Source organism: Athene cunicularia, assembly GCF_003259725.1.
Source record: "Athene cunicularia isolate RWA chromosome 4 unlocalized genomic scaffold, athCun1 chr4_part3, whole genome shotgun sequence".
NCBI classification, from domain to species: domain Eukaryota; kingdom Metazoa; phylum Chordata; class Aves; order Strigiformes; family Strigidae; genus Athene; species Athene cunicularia.
In genome coordinates this window covers 12,351,195-12,364,605 of record NW_020799100.1, presented here as the reverse complement: position 1 = coordinate 12,364,605, position 13,411 = coordinate 12,351,195, and the positions used below count along the sequence as shown (strand labels likewise).

Below are 13,411 nucleotides of genomic sequence, written 5' to 3'. Positions count from 1 at the left end.
TCACTAAACCAACACTATTCCCCCAAGCTCTTCTGTTTGGGAATACAGATTTAGTGTGCACTGACAGCACTGATGCTGCAGAAATCAATACATGTCCTGACACTGATCTTCTGGTGATGAAGGAATCTCTCCAAACATCACTTCAGAAGCAGAAAGAGGGCTGTGAAATATGCTAATTGGCCCATCTCCTTGTTGAGCTGCTGATATTTCCACCAAGGTTACAGCAGCTGAAAAGTGTGCACTATCTTCTAATCATCCACTTGAAAAGGAGAAAACCCTGTTGCCACATAACAACAAACACAGACAGGAGAAACTGGCAGCACGGATGTGCTGGGGATGCAGCACAAAGCGGTGGCACCTTCAGCCAGCACCACCCCTGATGATGAGCAGCTAACACCCCAAAGAAGCCCTTGTACATCGAGGCTGACCACAGAAAGCAAACATATAAATAATATATGTATATATTGCTAAATCAAACACTCAGAAATACAGAAGTTTCCCTAAACACTTTTCATGGGCTACAAATAAACACCGAACCAGCAGTAGAGAGGGATGCGTGCCCATTAAAGCCATGTGCCTCCTTCCCATCACCCAAGCATGAGGCACTGGGACTAATTCCTTGGTCATTCAGTTGTGTGGAAGGAGATCCTGGCATCCATATGGTCATCCATAATAATTTGTGCAGTGCTTCAGGTGAGGCTTGTTTGAGATTTTAAACATGCAAGAAGCTGCTGCGGATACATCCCTGCAACAAGGGGAGTTCAAAACTTGATTGGGTTTTTATTTAATCTAATAAATCAAGTTCATCTCCGAAGAGGAGCTCTCAGCAGCATGCTGGCATCTCTGATGACTGACAGTTAAAAAAACAAACCAACAAACCATTGCAGATCAGTGTCCCTCTCATGGAGGGGAGCCTGGATGACACCCCAGCAGCACCAAGCAGTTAATTTCTCTTGATTTTTCTTCCCTTGCCTATGAAAAATGTAATGCTCTCCTCTCCCTTCACCTCTGCTTTGTGCTGCCTGCAGGATGGGGGTGTGGGTGGGGTGCTGGCAGCATCCCGCAGCTGTGGGACAGCCCCTTCACCTGGCTGGGCTCTCCAGTGGCAGCTGGACCCTGCTGCCACCAGCTGCCCCGTGGCAGGGGACCTCTGCTTCTTCCAGCCATACTGTCCTCAAGTCATGAATCCTCCAGCATCTCCCCACAACCACCCTTGTCCAGCACATCATCCTTTTTGGCTGCATGGTGCAGGGACCCTGCTGGGCTCACGTGGCGGGGATTTGAGGCAGCTGAGGTTGGGGCCATTGAGAGTCTCTGAAATCTGTTTTGTTTCCCAGTGCCAGAGGATTTTGGGAAGGGGGGTCAGATGGGAGCAGGCATCCAGCTGTGTCCTCTGAAATGTCCTCTGTTCTGAGCAAGATTTTGCAAGCCAGCCTGTGTGCTTTTTAACTCCCATCTTGGCTATCACAGCATGCTGCCTGCAGACATTACTCGAGCCCTTGGGCCAGGATGTGCCAGCACAAACCAGCAACAAGGGCTGGACTCCAGTTGTTCACGCTGACCTTAGCAAGGGGTCGTCTTCGTGAAAAGGGCTGTAACTGCCTCTCATCTGATGGAGCTGAGTATTTTTATACCTCACTTCCTCAGAGCTTGTCTCTTTGCATTACTGCTGGAAAAAGATAGCTACAGAAATATTAAAATAGCTAGAGGAAAGGAGGGGGCAGGTCACTCCCAATTTGCAGCTTTACTTTCAGGCCTCTCAACTCAATTATCTAGCAAATTGGGCTCCGAGGAAAATCAACGTGAGCTACCATCAGGTATCAGAGAGCAGCACGGATGAGCTTCATTATGGGGTCACACTTGAAAGCTCTCCAGCCTTGCCGTAGCTAATGCTGCTGGCTGTTTGCAATGGTTCCTAGCCCCGGCTTGGAAACCCCCTCACTACAAAGCATTGGCACGGACATTTCTCCTCACTGAGGCTCAATGTCTGTAGCTGAAAACGGGGGCTTGCCGGAGGGCACGGCTCGTTGTGCACCACAGCACCTTCCCCCCAGCCAGGCCAGGGACACTCCAGGTACCAAAGCCTGGATTTTAAGTTGTCTGCAGTTATTAAGGTGTTTAGCTGCAGCTGCCCTGTTTGGTTTGCTTTGTGCTAAAGTAGATGAATCCCTATAGAAATCCTATCCGGTATCTATATGTCCATTAGTGTATCTTGCATGAAAACCCATAGTGACAAAAACCACTAGAACTCAGTTTGCTTCTTTGCAATATCTTGGGGTTTTGTCTGAAAGAACAGGGATAGTCTTAGGGCTTCTAGAGGGAAATAATTGAAAAATAAGAAGGTCAGATGAAGTCTCTGCTTTGGAATTTGGAAACAGGTGACCTGGGAGTGCTGGGGAGATCACCCAGCTTTGGTCTAGCTTCTGCATAACCTGTGTCCCAGTGCTGTCACATCCCTGCCAGCCCAGAGGAGCACAGGCAGGGTGTGAGTGATGCTGTGAGCATGGGAAGTGTGCCCGGCCCCCGAACAAGCCCCCACTGCAGGAGGACCTATAGACTGTGGCAGTAGATCTATAACCAGAGCTGCACTGAGGGCCCTGGTGTGACGGCCCCAGCTGCCCTGCTCTGCAGAAAGCCAATGTGTGCCCCACGTAGGGTTTCCTGCTGGGGCGGAGCATGGGGGATTTTTTTTCTGTCCTGTGGAAAGGAGATTGCTGTCACTGCTGCTCAGCAGCTGCTTTAGCTCAACTGTGCTATTGATGTGTCCCTGCCCATGGCAGGGGGGTTGGAACTAGATGATCTTTAAGGTCCTTTCCAACCCAAACCATTCTGTGAAACTGTGATTCTATGTGGGTTCACATGCAGCTGATGATAATGTATCAGGACTCCTCTTTGCAGTTCCCTTTAAGAACAAAATAGGGAATTAGAGATGGAAAAACCTCTGGGGAAGAAAAGAACAAACCACCATTAGATTTGCAAAGCCAAGAGCACAGGATTTAAAACCCACCAGAATTAAGTTGCATGTGCAATTCAATTTTATGCCTGCTCTTTCTGCATTATGCAGCAATCACTAATGTGGGGTCCCATGCCCTCCACCCCCTCAGGCTCCACACTGATGCCAGCACTGAGGGGCTGCAGTGGAGCAGAACACCCACCTGCTAGTGTCCCCAGCTGGGCTCGGTGGCTTGGGAGAGCTGGCTCCTGCCACAGCCACCCGGTGCCTTCATCAGTCACACATTGTCATCAGCGCTACTCAGATGGATTATTGCAGATATATTTGGTGCAGTGTTTCCACCCCTGCTGATACTCTCTATAGGAAAACCCACTGCTCTCATGGAACCCCACTGTCCCCCACTCAGCCCCTTCCTGATGGCATGGTCCCTGTGGGCTTGGCAGGGCTCCCTGCTGCTGCTCCGCTGGGGATGGGTGCTGTATTCCCTGTAGGAGGGTGCAGGGATGGAGAAGCAGTTTCCCAAAGTAGCTTTTCTTTTGCAGCACCAGACAGAAAAGGTCGATCACCAGCCCTCAGCAGCCCCAGGGGTGCTCCTGTGTTGTACAGAAGGGCAAACTGAGGCACAGTCTGTGCCCAAAGCTTGTGACCATGTGGGGGTGGACCAGATGATCCTCAGGGCTGAGCAGACTCATATAACTGTACCAAAAAAATGGTGCTGTATAGAGAAGCCAAAGTCTGTCCTGAACCAAGAGCAAAGAGAGTGACAGGAAAACAGTGGAGTAGGGAGCAGAGAGGCTTCCCAGATGAGCTGTCCTCCCCTTGTTGCCCCAAAATGGAGGCCTTTGTTTCAGGCTTCTTGAAATGCAACCTTCTGGCTTCTCCTTTCCACACCTGATCTTAAAATGACCCTAAATTAGTAAAAGAGGAAAAATAAAACATAGAAGCAAAAGAGACTGTGAATTCCATCCCCCACAAAAGCTAAACCTGGCTCAGAAGAGATGCTCTGGCAGGGCAGTGGGGGATTCAGGGGATGAGCATCAGCCTGGGCATTGCTGGCAGGGCTGCCCATGAGCAGCCCAAGCAGGAGGTGCACCATATCCCATGACCCTCCACACTGAAGAAGTGTGTTTGTCAGTGAATAAGTGTGTTTGTTTTTCTGACCCCATCCCCACCTGTGTCCATGCATGCTCAAGACCTGGACTCAGGAGACGGCGGAGGGCTGATTTTGCAGCAAGGCTGCGTGGCACCAAAAAGAAATCCTTAGTGCTCACTGTTGAATGTGTTGTGAAGCTGGTGCCCAGAAGAGATGGTGTTTATTGACGCAATGGAGGGCAGATGGTCCCTGGCCTTGCGGCTCTTCAGGAGAGTTTTATCAAAGCAAGCAGGACAGCCAGTGTGTGTCAATTAGGAAACAGTTTAGCTTGCTGTGTGCTGGTAACGTTACAAAGGATTTGCAGTTGGGTTTCAAGCCAGCATTAAAGATCTGAAAAATCCATCAAACTCAATTCTGTTAATTGCAGAGGAAGCCCCGGGGCGTGCACTCACTGGCTGGCCCTGTGCTCACACCTCCCTTCCAGCGTCTGCTAAACATGGGCTGGACCTGATGCCTTTGATTTGTTTCCACTGCTGTGTGCAGCCCAGACTCTCTCCTCCAAGCCGTGAGACCTTGTTTGGCAGTGGAGAAGCACTGAAAAACCTCAGGCGTGCTTCCTGTAGCATGTAATAGCAGCCTGTGCGCTACGGGGAGCAGTCTGCATCAGCTGCTGATGGGGATTCGGGGACATGCTTGATGCTGCAGTACTACTTCTGTGATTCAGTATTGTTATACCAGCACTTAAGGGTCTGTTCTCCCTTCCCTGCGCTCATGTAACTCTCATTATTGCTAATAGAGTATGGATCTGTTCAGGAATTCAGGCTGCATACCCTGCCTAGGTTTGGTTCGCAGTGCATCTTGATGGCATCTTCAGCACCATTTCCATTACCTGGAAACATCCCCCCTGTTTCTGCCACATTTTATATCATTAACAGAAGGCAAAAGGGAGTTGCTTTGATGGGAAATGAGGCACTGGAAGGGGGCAGTGCGCAATAGGGGACCCTGGATGTTCCCCAGCCCTTCACTTAAGGATCCCTGCAAGGACAATGTGGTCCTGCCTAACATGCTGCGGTGCCCAGCCTAGCTGCTCTCGGAGACCTCACTCCCTGCAGCTCATTTCTCTGCATTTTCGACTTTCACCTCTTTTTCCCTCTGTTTGGTCCAGGAATGTGAGTGATTCCTGAGCTGGGAAAGAAGCCCAAGGTGCAGGCGCTGCTCTCATCCCTGCTCTCCTCTGTCTCACTGGCGACGCCTGGGGTGGTGGTTTGCTTGCAGACATGGGCAGCAGTGACTTGCTTTCTCCTTCCAGCAGGAGTGGGGAAGCTGCTGCACACACCGGGGGCATGGGAGCAGCACAGGGACCAATGGTTGACGGATCAGCCCATGACAATATATGCAGAAGGCATGTGGATGTGCCTTGGCATCTTTCTGGGCATCTATAATCCAGTGTCCTTGGCTGGTGGGGGAACCTTTGGCTCCCAGAGGATGTCCAAAGAGTGTGGGGCGGATGTTTACCACCATGTTCTGCCTGCACGATGATGGTAACAAACATAAATCCTAATCTATGTGTTGTCTTCTAACAGGTCAGCCTTTTAAGCTGGACCCCAAGATGGCTCACAAGAAGTTGAAGATCTCCAATGACGGGCTGCAGATGGAGAAGGACGAGAGCTCCTTGAAGAAGAGCCACACGCCTGAGAGGTTCAGTGGGACAGGATGCTACGGTGCGGCAGGCAACGTCTTCATTGACAGCGGCTGCCACTACTGGGAGGTGGTGGTGGGATCCTCGACCTGGTAGGCAGCACTGTTGTCTTCCCTCCCTCTCCTAGAGACCTCAGATTTCCCCAGAGATGTTGTGGGACACACTAGGGTTAAAGGCCACGGTTTTGGCAGAGCTGCTTATGAGCAGGGAAGTGGTTGAGACCTTAAATCTGGGTGGCTGTGGCTTTCAAGAGGTTTATGAGTTTCTCCTCTCTGCCAGAATCCTTTAGGTCTGATCCAGCCAGGCTGCAAGGTGAAGCTTTTATCTTCATTTCCCTCACCTGCTGAACCTGCTAATGCCTGCCAGGGCTCAAATCTCACCTCGATGGCAGGGCAGAGGTACCACAGAGCTTTAAATCTGCTGGTTTTCCCATGTGCAGTGCCCTCCCCTGGGCTGTCTCATGCAAGGTCCCACTTAGCTGGGCCAGATGTGGTTATAAAGTGTGAGGTGGAAGGCTAAGCAGAGGGGGACCATGACTAAGCAGAGGAGACAGGGATGTCTCCAGGGGAGGTTTGCAAAGGCCTGGCAAGCCACTGGAATACCCTGTGAGGGCAGGGAGCTCAGGGGAAACTATATTTCACCCTATATTCATACCCCAGCATTGAAGGCTGCCAGGAGAAACCATCCCAAGCAGCAGGTTCTCCAGCTCATAGGGACATACATCTCTGCTTTGTGATAGCAAAGGGCCCAGTGGGGCAAAGAAGAGGGTGATGCTTCACCCACCATTTGCTCTCCCATTACCCTGTGCTGCTGACGCGTGGCTCTGCCTCAAGAGAGGCTGCCTTCACTCCCACAGGCTGCTTCTTTTGAGGGAGGGCAAATCCATGTCTCCCTCCCATCTGCAGGAATGCAGGGCTTTGTCCCCATCTTGGGGCACGTTGGCATCTGCTGAAGGCCACCAGGCTTGGTGGAGCACCAGGAGCAATAGCAGCCCTGGATGCAGCCCCTCCTCTGCAGTAATTGCTCTCAGCTGAGGTTTCCAGGCTCTGTGGGTTAATGCTGTGAGTGTGGAAGGGTGAGAGCCAAGCCTCCCTGTGCTCTATGGGAGATGAAGGTGGCGTTCTCATGGGCTACAAGGATGGGGATTGCTTTAGCTCCACTCCTCTCTAGCAGCCTGCTGCCTTCTCCCCAGCGTCCTTGTCGGAGATGCTTGCACAGGAGCACTGCTACAAGTACAGCTTCTTGCTCCAAGGCAAGGAGCATCCTTGACCCCACAGCACCCCCCTACTGCATCTCAGCAGGCACCCCAGCCCAGACTTGCCCTCAACCCAAGCCCCTGCATGCAAAACGCATCTGGGCAGCAGCGGAAGGGACGAGTCAGGGATGGAAGCTAGTGCACCCTTTGTTAAAAGGCCGTTTCTGACTTTAGCAACTTGATTTGTGAATTGTTTCTCAAGCAATAATTATATCTGGAGCTGTTCTTAGAAATGGATCTGTTCCAGGTGTTGTTTTGCTGATGACTGAATACTGCAAGACCTTCAGAGGCAGAAATAGCTTTCAAATATATAGCAGCTCCTCGGGCTGTGCAGAGGGGTGCGTTGAGGTGGAGAACAAGCATGGCTGTGTGCTGGAAGGCAGCTAATTGAGTTGGCTGTGGCTGTGACTCTGAGCAAGCCTGGAGCCCTGTGTCCTCGTGAGGTTCACACCAAGGTTGCCCTTGACCAAAGCTTCTGGTTCTTCCAACCAGAGGGGTTTTGAGAACAGCGAGTGGCAGCAGTCAAAAGCCGAAGAGCACATGCTCTCTTCATGCCTCCTAACACATGACCACGGGAAAATGACACTCTTCTCCTAGGGGCCTCAGGCATAGCCAGGAGGGAAGGTCTCGCAGTGGGCTGGCAGCTCTGCTCTGCAGTGGCAGGGGGAGCAAGCAGATCTGGAGCTTTTTGTCCTGGGGGTTTGGAGGAAAGGAGTGTCACTTCGTGCCTTTTCCTGACCCCTGTGCTTGCAACTGCTGCCTGAGGCAGAACACCAGAACTGATGCTCAGGGGTCATTAACAGAGAAACCCCCTTTCCCTGCACCAGAGAACTGGCTCTGGTTTCTGGGGGTGCCTCTCTCCCCTCTCTGTTGGACAAGGGGGCTCAAGAAGCAAGCACAGCAGCAGCCCCAGATCAGAAACCATTCCCAGTGCTCACTCCCATCGGGCTCAGCCTCCCATCCACCCCCCGGGCTGAAAAATGCCTTTGCACAAGGCACATTTAGAAGTGAAACAATCAGGGTTTATTATGAGAAAGCCCCTACCAGGCAGATCCCCAGAAAGCCTCTGCTACTGAGCTGAGCCAGGAGGCAATACAGCAGCATTATCAAGCTGCTGCATTGTTAAAGTGCTGGTGCAGCACAATGGGGCTAAAATAGACAGTTCCTGTTGCAAGCACCCAGCTGTGTCACCTCTTCCTCTTGCCCCGCTGGCAGCAGGCGGTTGCATGGGGAGGGAGTGATGCTTTTCCCCAGCCAAGCCTCTGTAAGTGACTTTTCAGTCATGTAAAGCTGTTGCCGTGCTGCTTCCACAGTCAAATGAACTTTTAAAGCATGGGGTGCCAGCAGCTGGCAGGGCTGATTTCATCCTGTGCGGAAGCTGGGCATTGCTCAGCAAAGCTTCTGCTCTCTTGCAGGTACGCCATCGGTGTGGCTTACAAGTCGGCCCCTAAAAACGAGTGGATCGGGAAGAACTCCTCGTCTTGGGTCTTCTCCCGCTGCAACAACAACTTTGTGGTGAGGCACAACAACAAGGAGATGCTGGTCGAGGTCCACCCGCAGATGAAGCGCCTCGGTGTCCTCCTGGATTATGACAACAACGCGCTCTCCTTCTACGACCCAGCCAACTCCCTCCACCTCCACACGTTTGAAGTCTCCTTCATTCTACCGGTGTGTCCGACCTTCACCATCTGGAACAAATCCTTGATGATCCTCTCGGGTCTGCCTGCCCCGGACTTCATAGATTACCCAGAGCAGCAGGAGTGTAACTGCAGGCCCCAGGAGTCCCCGTACGTATCAGGGATGAAAGCCTGTCACTAGGCTGCCCTAGCCCTGCCCGTGCCCTGTGGTGGCACCAGCAATGCTGGTGGGTGCCAGCGGCCGGAGTCGGCGTGCCAGAGAGCCACCGTGCAGCCGTAACGCTCCAGCAAGTGAGCACCTTCCCACACACAGCTCAATATTTTTTTTTAAGGGGAAAAGAGGAAGAATCTCTAACCACAGCTGAAAATAAACTCCTGTTGGCGAGCTCCGCTTGTGTGCGAGTGCGGCTTGTGCAACTCCTTGGTGGTGTGCTCCGATCTCTCCCGAAGCGGATTGTCACCTGGATGGTTTTCTTTTCCCCTGGGGGCTGAAAAGGCTGGGGTGGGTTTTCAGGTGACCTTTTGAGGCACTGCTGTGCTCAGGGGGATGTCCCGTGTGTCTTTGCAAAGCACATGTTGGAAAAGTAGGGATTGGCTTTCTGGAGAGCATTGGTAGCTTGTCTTGAGAGCTGGGTGGGACCCGGGCAGATTTTTCCAGGGAGGACTTTCTGTTTGGCTGAAGTTCGGCAGCTTCTCTGGTGTGGTAGATAATTGCATGGACCCCTCACACTTGGTGAGTGCTGGCGTTGGTTGAGTGGTGGATGTTGGTTATGTGGTGGATGGTCCATGAGAGCAAAGGCAGCTCTGGGAAGGACGGTCCTGCTGCCTCTCCTGGCCACATGCATGCTGCTGCTGGCCATGTTCTCTGTGCTTGACTGGGCTTGGAGTCCCACAGTGGAGGGCAGCCAGCTGCAGACCCCACCCCAGTGTGTCTCCTCCTTTGGGAGCCCACTAGGAGTCAGGGAGGCCCCCACCCTTAAGGAGCAAGCCGAGGAGCGTCTCGCCCCGGCATAGAGGTTTGGCAGATTCCAGGTCCAGCCAGCTCTGCCCCACCACGTGCAGCTCCACGTAGACCTCCATTAGTTTCATGTCCCTGCAGAAAAGACACATCTCCCTATGCTGAGCAGATGGTCAAGTCCTGCCCTAGGACCAATTTATGACCCCAAGTCTTGGCTCTTAGTTTATTATCCACCATGTTGGAGTGAGTTTGCTCTGTGGCAAAGGACTGAATCTGTCCCAGGGGCTCCAGCCCCCGGTTACTGGGAGCTCTTTGGCTGCCACCAGTGCTCCCAGTAACCATAAGTGCTGAGTCCCCTGGCCAAGATTCAGTTTTCACATTTCCTTAAAAGCCAGGAGGAGCTGGGCCAGCCACACCAGTCCCTATGTTTCAGGGAGCAAAGACCCAGTGCAGGCACCTGCAGCCAGAGTCCATGGCACGACTCGGGGCAGGTGGGCATGTGGATGGCCACGTCACACCTGCAGCAGGCAGCATGGTGTGGTGGGGATGCTGGGGAAGCCAGGAGGTCAGGCAGCACCATGGCCCAAGGCGGGCTGGTGCTTGAGCTTTGGTCTGTGGTGTTTGAAAACCCCTTTTTCCCCTCTGGATGTGGTGCTGTCAGATGCCTCGGTGGCATGTCATGGGGACCGTCAGGCTGAGACTTTCTAGCTCTGCCAGCCTTTTTCCTTTATTTTTTTGGACCTTGCTGATAGGGAACTACCTCAAAGCCCAGCCTTAGAGGGGTAGGTGGCCAGTTCAGACAGGGTAACAGCACTTGGAGGCTGGAGCCAGTTGGCTGTGTCCAGAAGTGGGTGCTCCCCGCCAGCGACCTGGCCTGAGAGACACTTGTCATTAAGTCTGGTGATGGCAGTTGCAAGGCCGATAGCTTTGTCAAGGTAGAGTGGGTATAAAAAGAGCCTGTTTTTCAGCACAGCATCCCTCTGCTTTATCTGGCTGACATGTTTGGTGAGTGGCTACCTGACGCTGTGGGAAAGGAGGTGGGTGTCACCTTAGGGGAAGGGATCTGCCACCTGCACTGCCAAACCAAGGGTGACCTTTGCCTCTGATCCAGGCTGCTTTCACGTGGTGCATGGCAGTGGGTGGTGCATCCCTCCTGAGCGGTTTTATTTACTAATTCTGGTCCCAGCGTGTGAAAGTGCTGGGTGGGGATGCAGCAGGGTCACATCTGCCATTCCCCACAGCTAAGTACACAAACACCGTTAATTTTAAGAGGATAAGTTGCCATTTTCAGTTGGATGTTTTTTCAAAGCCGCATGGGGCTATCATGAAAGTCCTTTCCCTGTGTTCTGGTCCCATCGGGGGCCGCTCATAATGTGTCAACCTCAAACAAACGCCCAAGCACTGGAGCTGGATTTTAGCATTTGCAATCCAGGTGCCAAGCTTTCCGCTGGCACCAGCACCGCTTTGACTGGCTTATTGCTAGAGGACTCAGCGCATCCATTAACTCAGAGCACACGAGCCATTAATGTGACATTTGCACCTGATGAAATTGCACTAATCGCGGTGGGATGCCCCTACCCCGCCGCACACGTCTCTCTCATACCCAGGCAGGAGGACGAAGCGGGGAGCTGGCGTGGCTGCGTGCCCAGGGGAGCCCCGCACCCCGAGCAGGCAGTGCTGGGGGTGGGAGCCCTTTCCGAGTCACCCGCACCTGCCTCTCCTGGGTTTGGAAAGGCAAAACCCACCCGGGTGTCACCAGGAGGGTGGGGGGATCAGCCCCATCCCCGGTCCCTGCTCTGTACATGATGCTCCGCTGCTGCTTGGCGGCCTTTGCCCCCAGCCCGTGAGCGAGCGATCCCATTGGTTAAAACCGCCTGGTGTATGATGACGCAGCAGCAGTTGCAGCCAATCCGAGCCTCGGCGCGCTCGGCGGCCCGGGGTTATGAATGAACACAATTCCCACGGCCCTGCGGGGGGCAGGACGCGGGTGGAGGGGCCGTGGGGAGGTCCGGCGCTTCCCGCGGGGCTGGGTGCTGCTGCTGGCTCCTCTGCTCCTGGTGACTCCGTTGTATAGACTTGGGATGTGGTGAACTCCTGGTTACCGTGCGACCCGTCAGCCTCTCCTCTTCCATATGTAACATACTTGTTTCGGTTTTGTTTTGGGGGAGGGTTGTTCTTCCTGTTATGATTTTCCCTTTTTTGTTGGGGTTTTTTTTGCAACTTCTTTGTTAATGTGTATATATATATATATATATAAAAAAATATAATATAATATATATACATTACTGGATATGTCTGTGTGTGGCGGAGATTGTGCAATGTGTGACACCCCCGGCCCTGGGATGCTCTCTTTGGCAGTCACAGTTGGTGTTCTTCAAACCTCTGACAAGATGCAGACCATGAGCCTCAGGATTACCGAGTCATGGTTGTAGCAATAAATCAGCAACACAAAAGAAAAGGCCTTTACTTATAACCCAGGATGGGGATGGGGAGCCAGCCCAGCAGAGTCCTGGCTGGCAGAGCCCCTGAGAGCACAGCAGGCTCCATGGGGCAGCTCAGCAGGAGATAGTGGGAAGGTTTGTTCTCCCCAGGTATGATGCTACATGTCACTCTTGTTCAGGGGGACCTGCCAAACATATTGCTGTGCATCCACAGGAGTGGGGGAACACGTGGTACCATCCAATGGCAGCATTTCTTGTCCTGGACTGCAAACCAGACTTAAGAGCCTATGGGGGTGGCAGGTCACCCTAACATGATGCTAAAGCCCCATATAAAAAAGTCCGTACACATAAATATTCCGCACCCTGCTGTCAGCCCCCAGAGGGTGTCATGCAAAGGCACATTATCCAGGTCATCAGGACACCCAAGTGCTCCAGCCTTCCCTTTCCTGAGCCACAGGCTCTGTGATGGCCACAGAGACTGCTGAAAATCTCGTGAGTGCCAGCCAGATACTGCTGGAGCCTTGTTTCTGCTGCCCTTGAGCTTAGGTCCCACTCAGACCCCCCAAGTGCTTCAAGAGCTGTGGGAGGGTTTGGGAGGATTAACCCCATCCTTCACTGTGGTACTGGACTGAGCTCATGGTGGGGCCGAGCATGGACCGTGACATCTCTCCCCTCTGCAGAGAAGACCCTGCCCCAGCACAGTGTGGCTGACAGCCAGCTCATCTCCCTTATTGCGTATTGGTTTCCCTTTCTGCTGTCTGTGTCTCTGTCCTGGGAGGGCCATGCCAGCGTTCCTGGTGTCCCTCTGCCCCAGCACAGCCCCTGAAGCCACCAGCACAAGCTCCAGATCTCAACCCTGACTGTAAACCCATCCTCCCTGTCCCATCTCTGCTGCCGTTTGCTTGGAGGGTAGGCTCTGCCAACGCATGGGACTGTACTGGGGTAAAACAAGCTGTGGCTGTGGGCCATGGGGTCTGATCCTGCTGCATCTGCCCCAGAGAGCTGCTCCTGCTGGCAGGAGTTCAGCCAGCCCCAGCAATGAGAAATGTGAGAGAGAGCCCCTTCACTCAGGCCCCAGCACTGGGCTCCCAACCTCACCAGCCCTGAACAGTACTGAGATCCTGCCCCGACGCCCTTTAGCTTGGGTCCCTGGGAGAAGGCAGAGCTGGGTTGGCCAACCAAAAGCACATCCCTTGGGGGCTCCCCTGGTCCCCACCAAACAGCACTGGCCCCACGTGGGCTGGGAGCCCTGCACTGCCCCATCCTCTCCTGGCTGAGACAAAGCTGGACCTTCTGCAGGGGCTCTGCAGACTAAGGTGGGGTCACAGGGCAGAAATCTGCCCCAACTTGCCTGAAGAAGAGGAATCAGCAGAGA

The 13,411-nt window shown here is 53.2% G+C and overlaps 1 protein-coding gene across 2 annotated transcripts in view; it reads left to right on the top strand.

The window, feature by feature from the left end:
* The window catches only part of LOC113480126 (probable E3 ubiquitin-protein ligase MID2), a 117,469-nt gene extending 105,644 nt beyond the window's left edge, over positions 1-11,825 (top strand). For both annotated transcript variants that reach the window (XM_026848744.1, XM_026848743.1), the window contains exons 9-10: positions 5,630-5,837; positions 8,416-11,825. In XM_026848744.1, the coding sequence (XP_026704545.1) occupies positions 5,630-5,837; positions 8,416-8,818 (611 nt within the window). In that variant the 3' untranslated portion in view covers positions 8,819-11,825. The remainder of the gene's footprint in view (positions 1-5,629; positions 5,838-8,415) is intronic.
* The last annotated feature ends 1,586 nt before the right edge of the window (positions 11,826-13,411 follow it).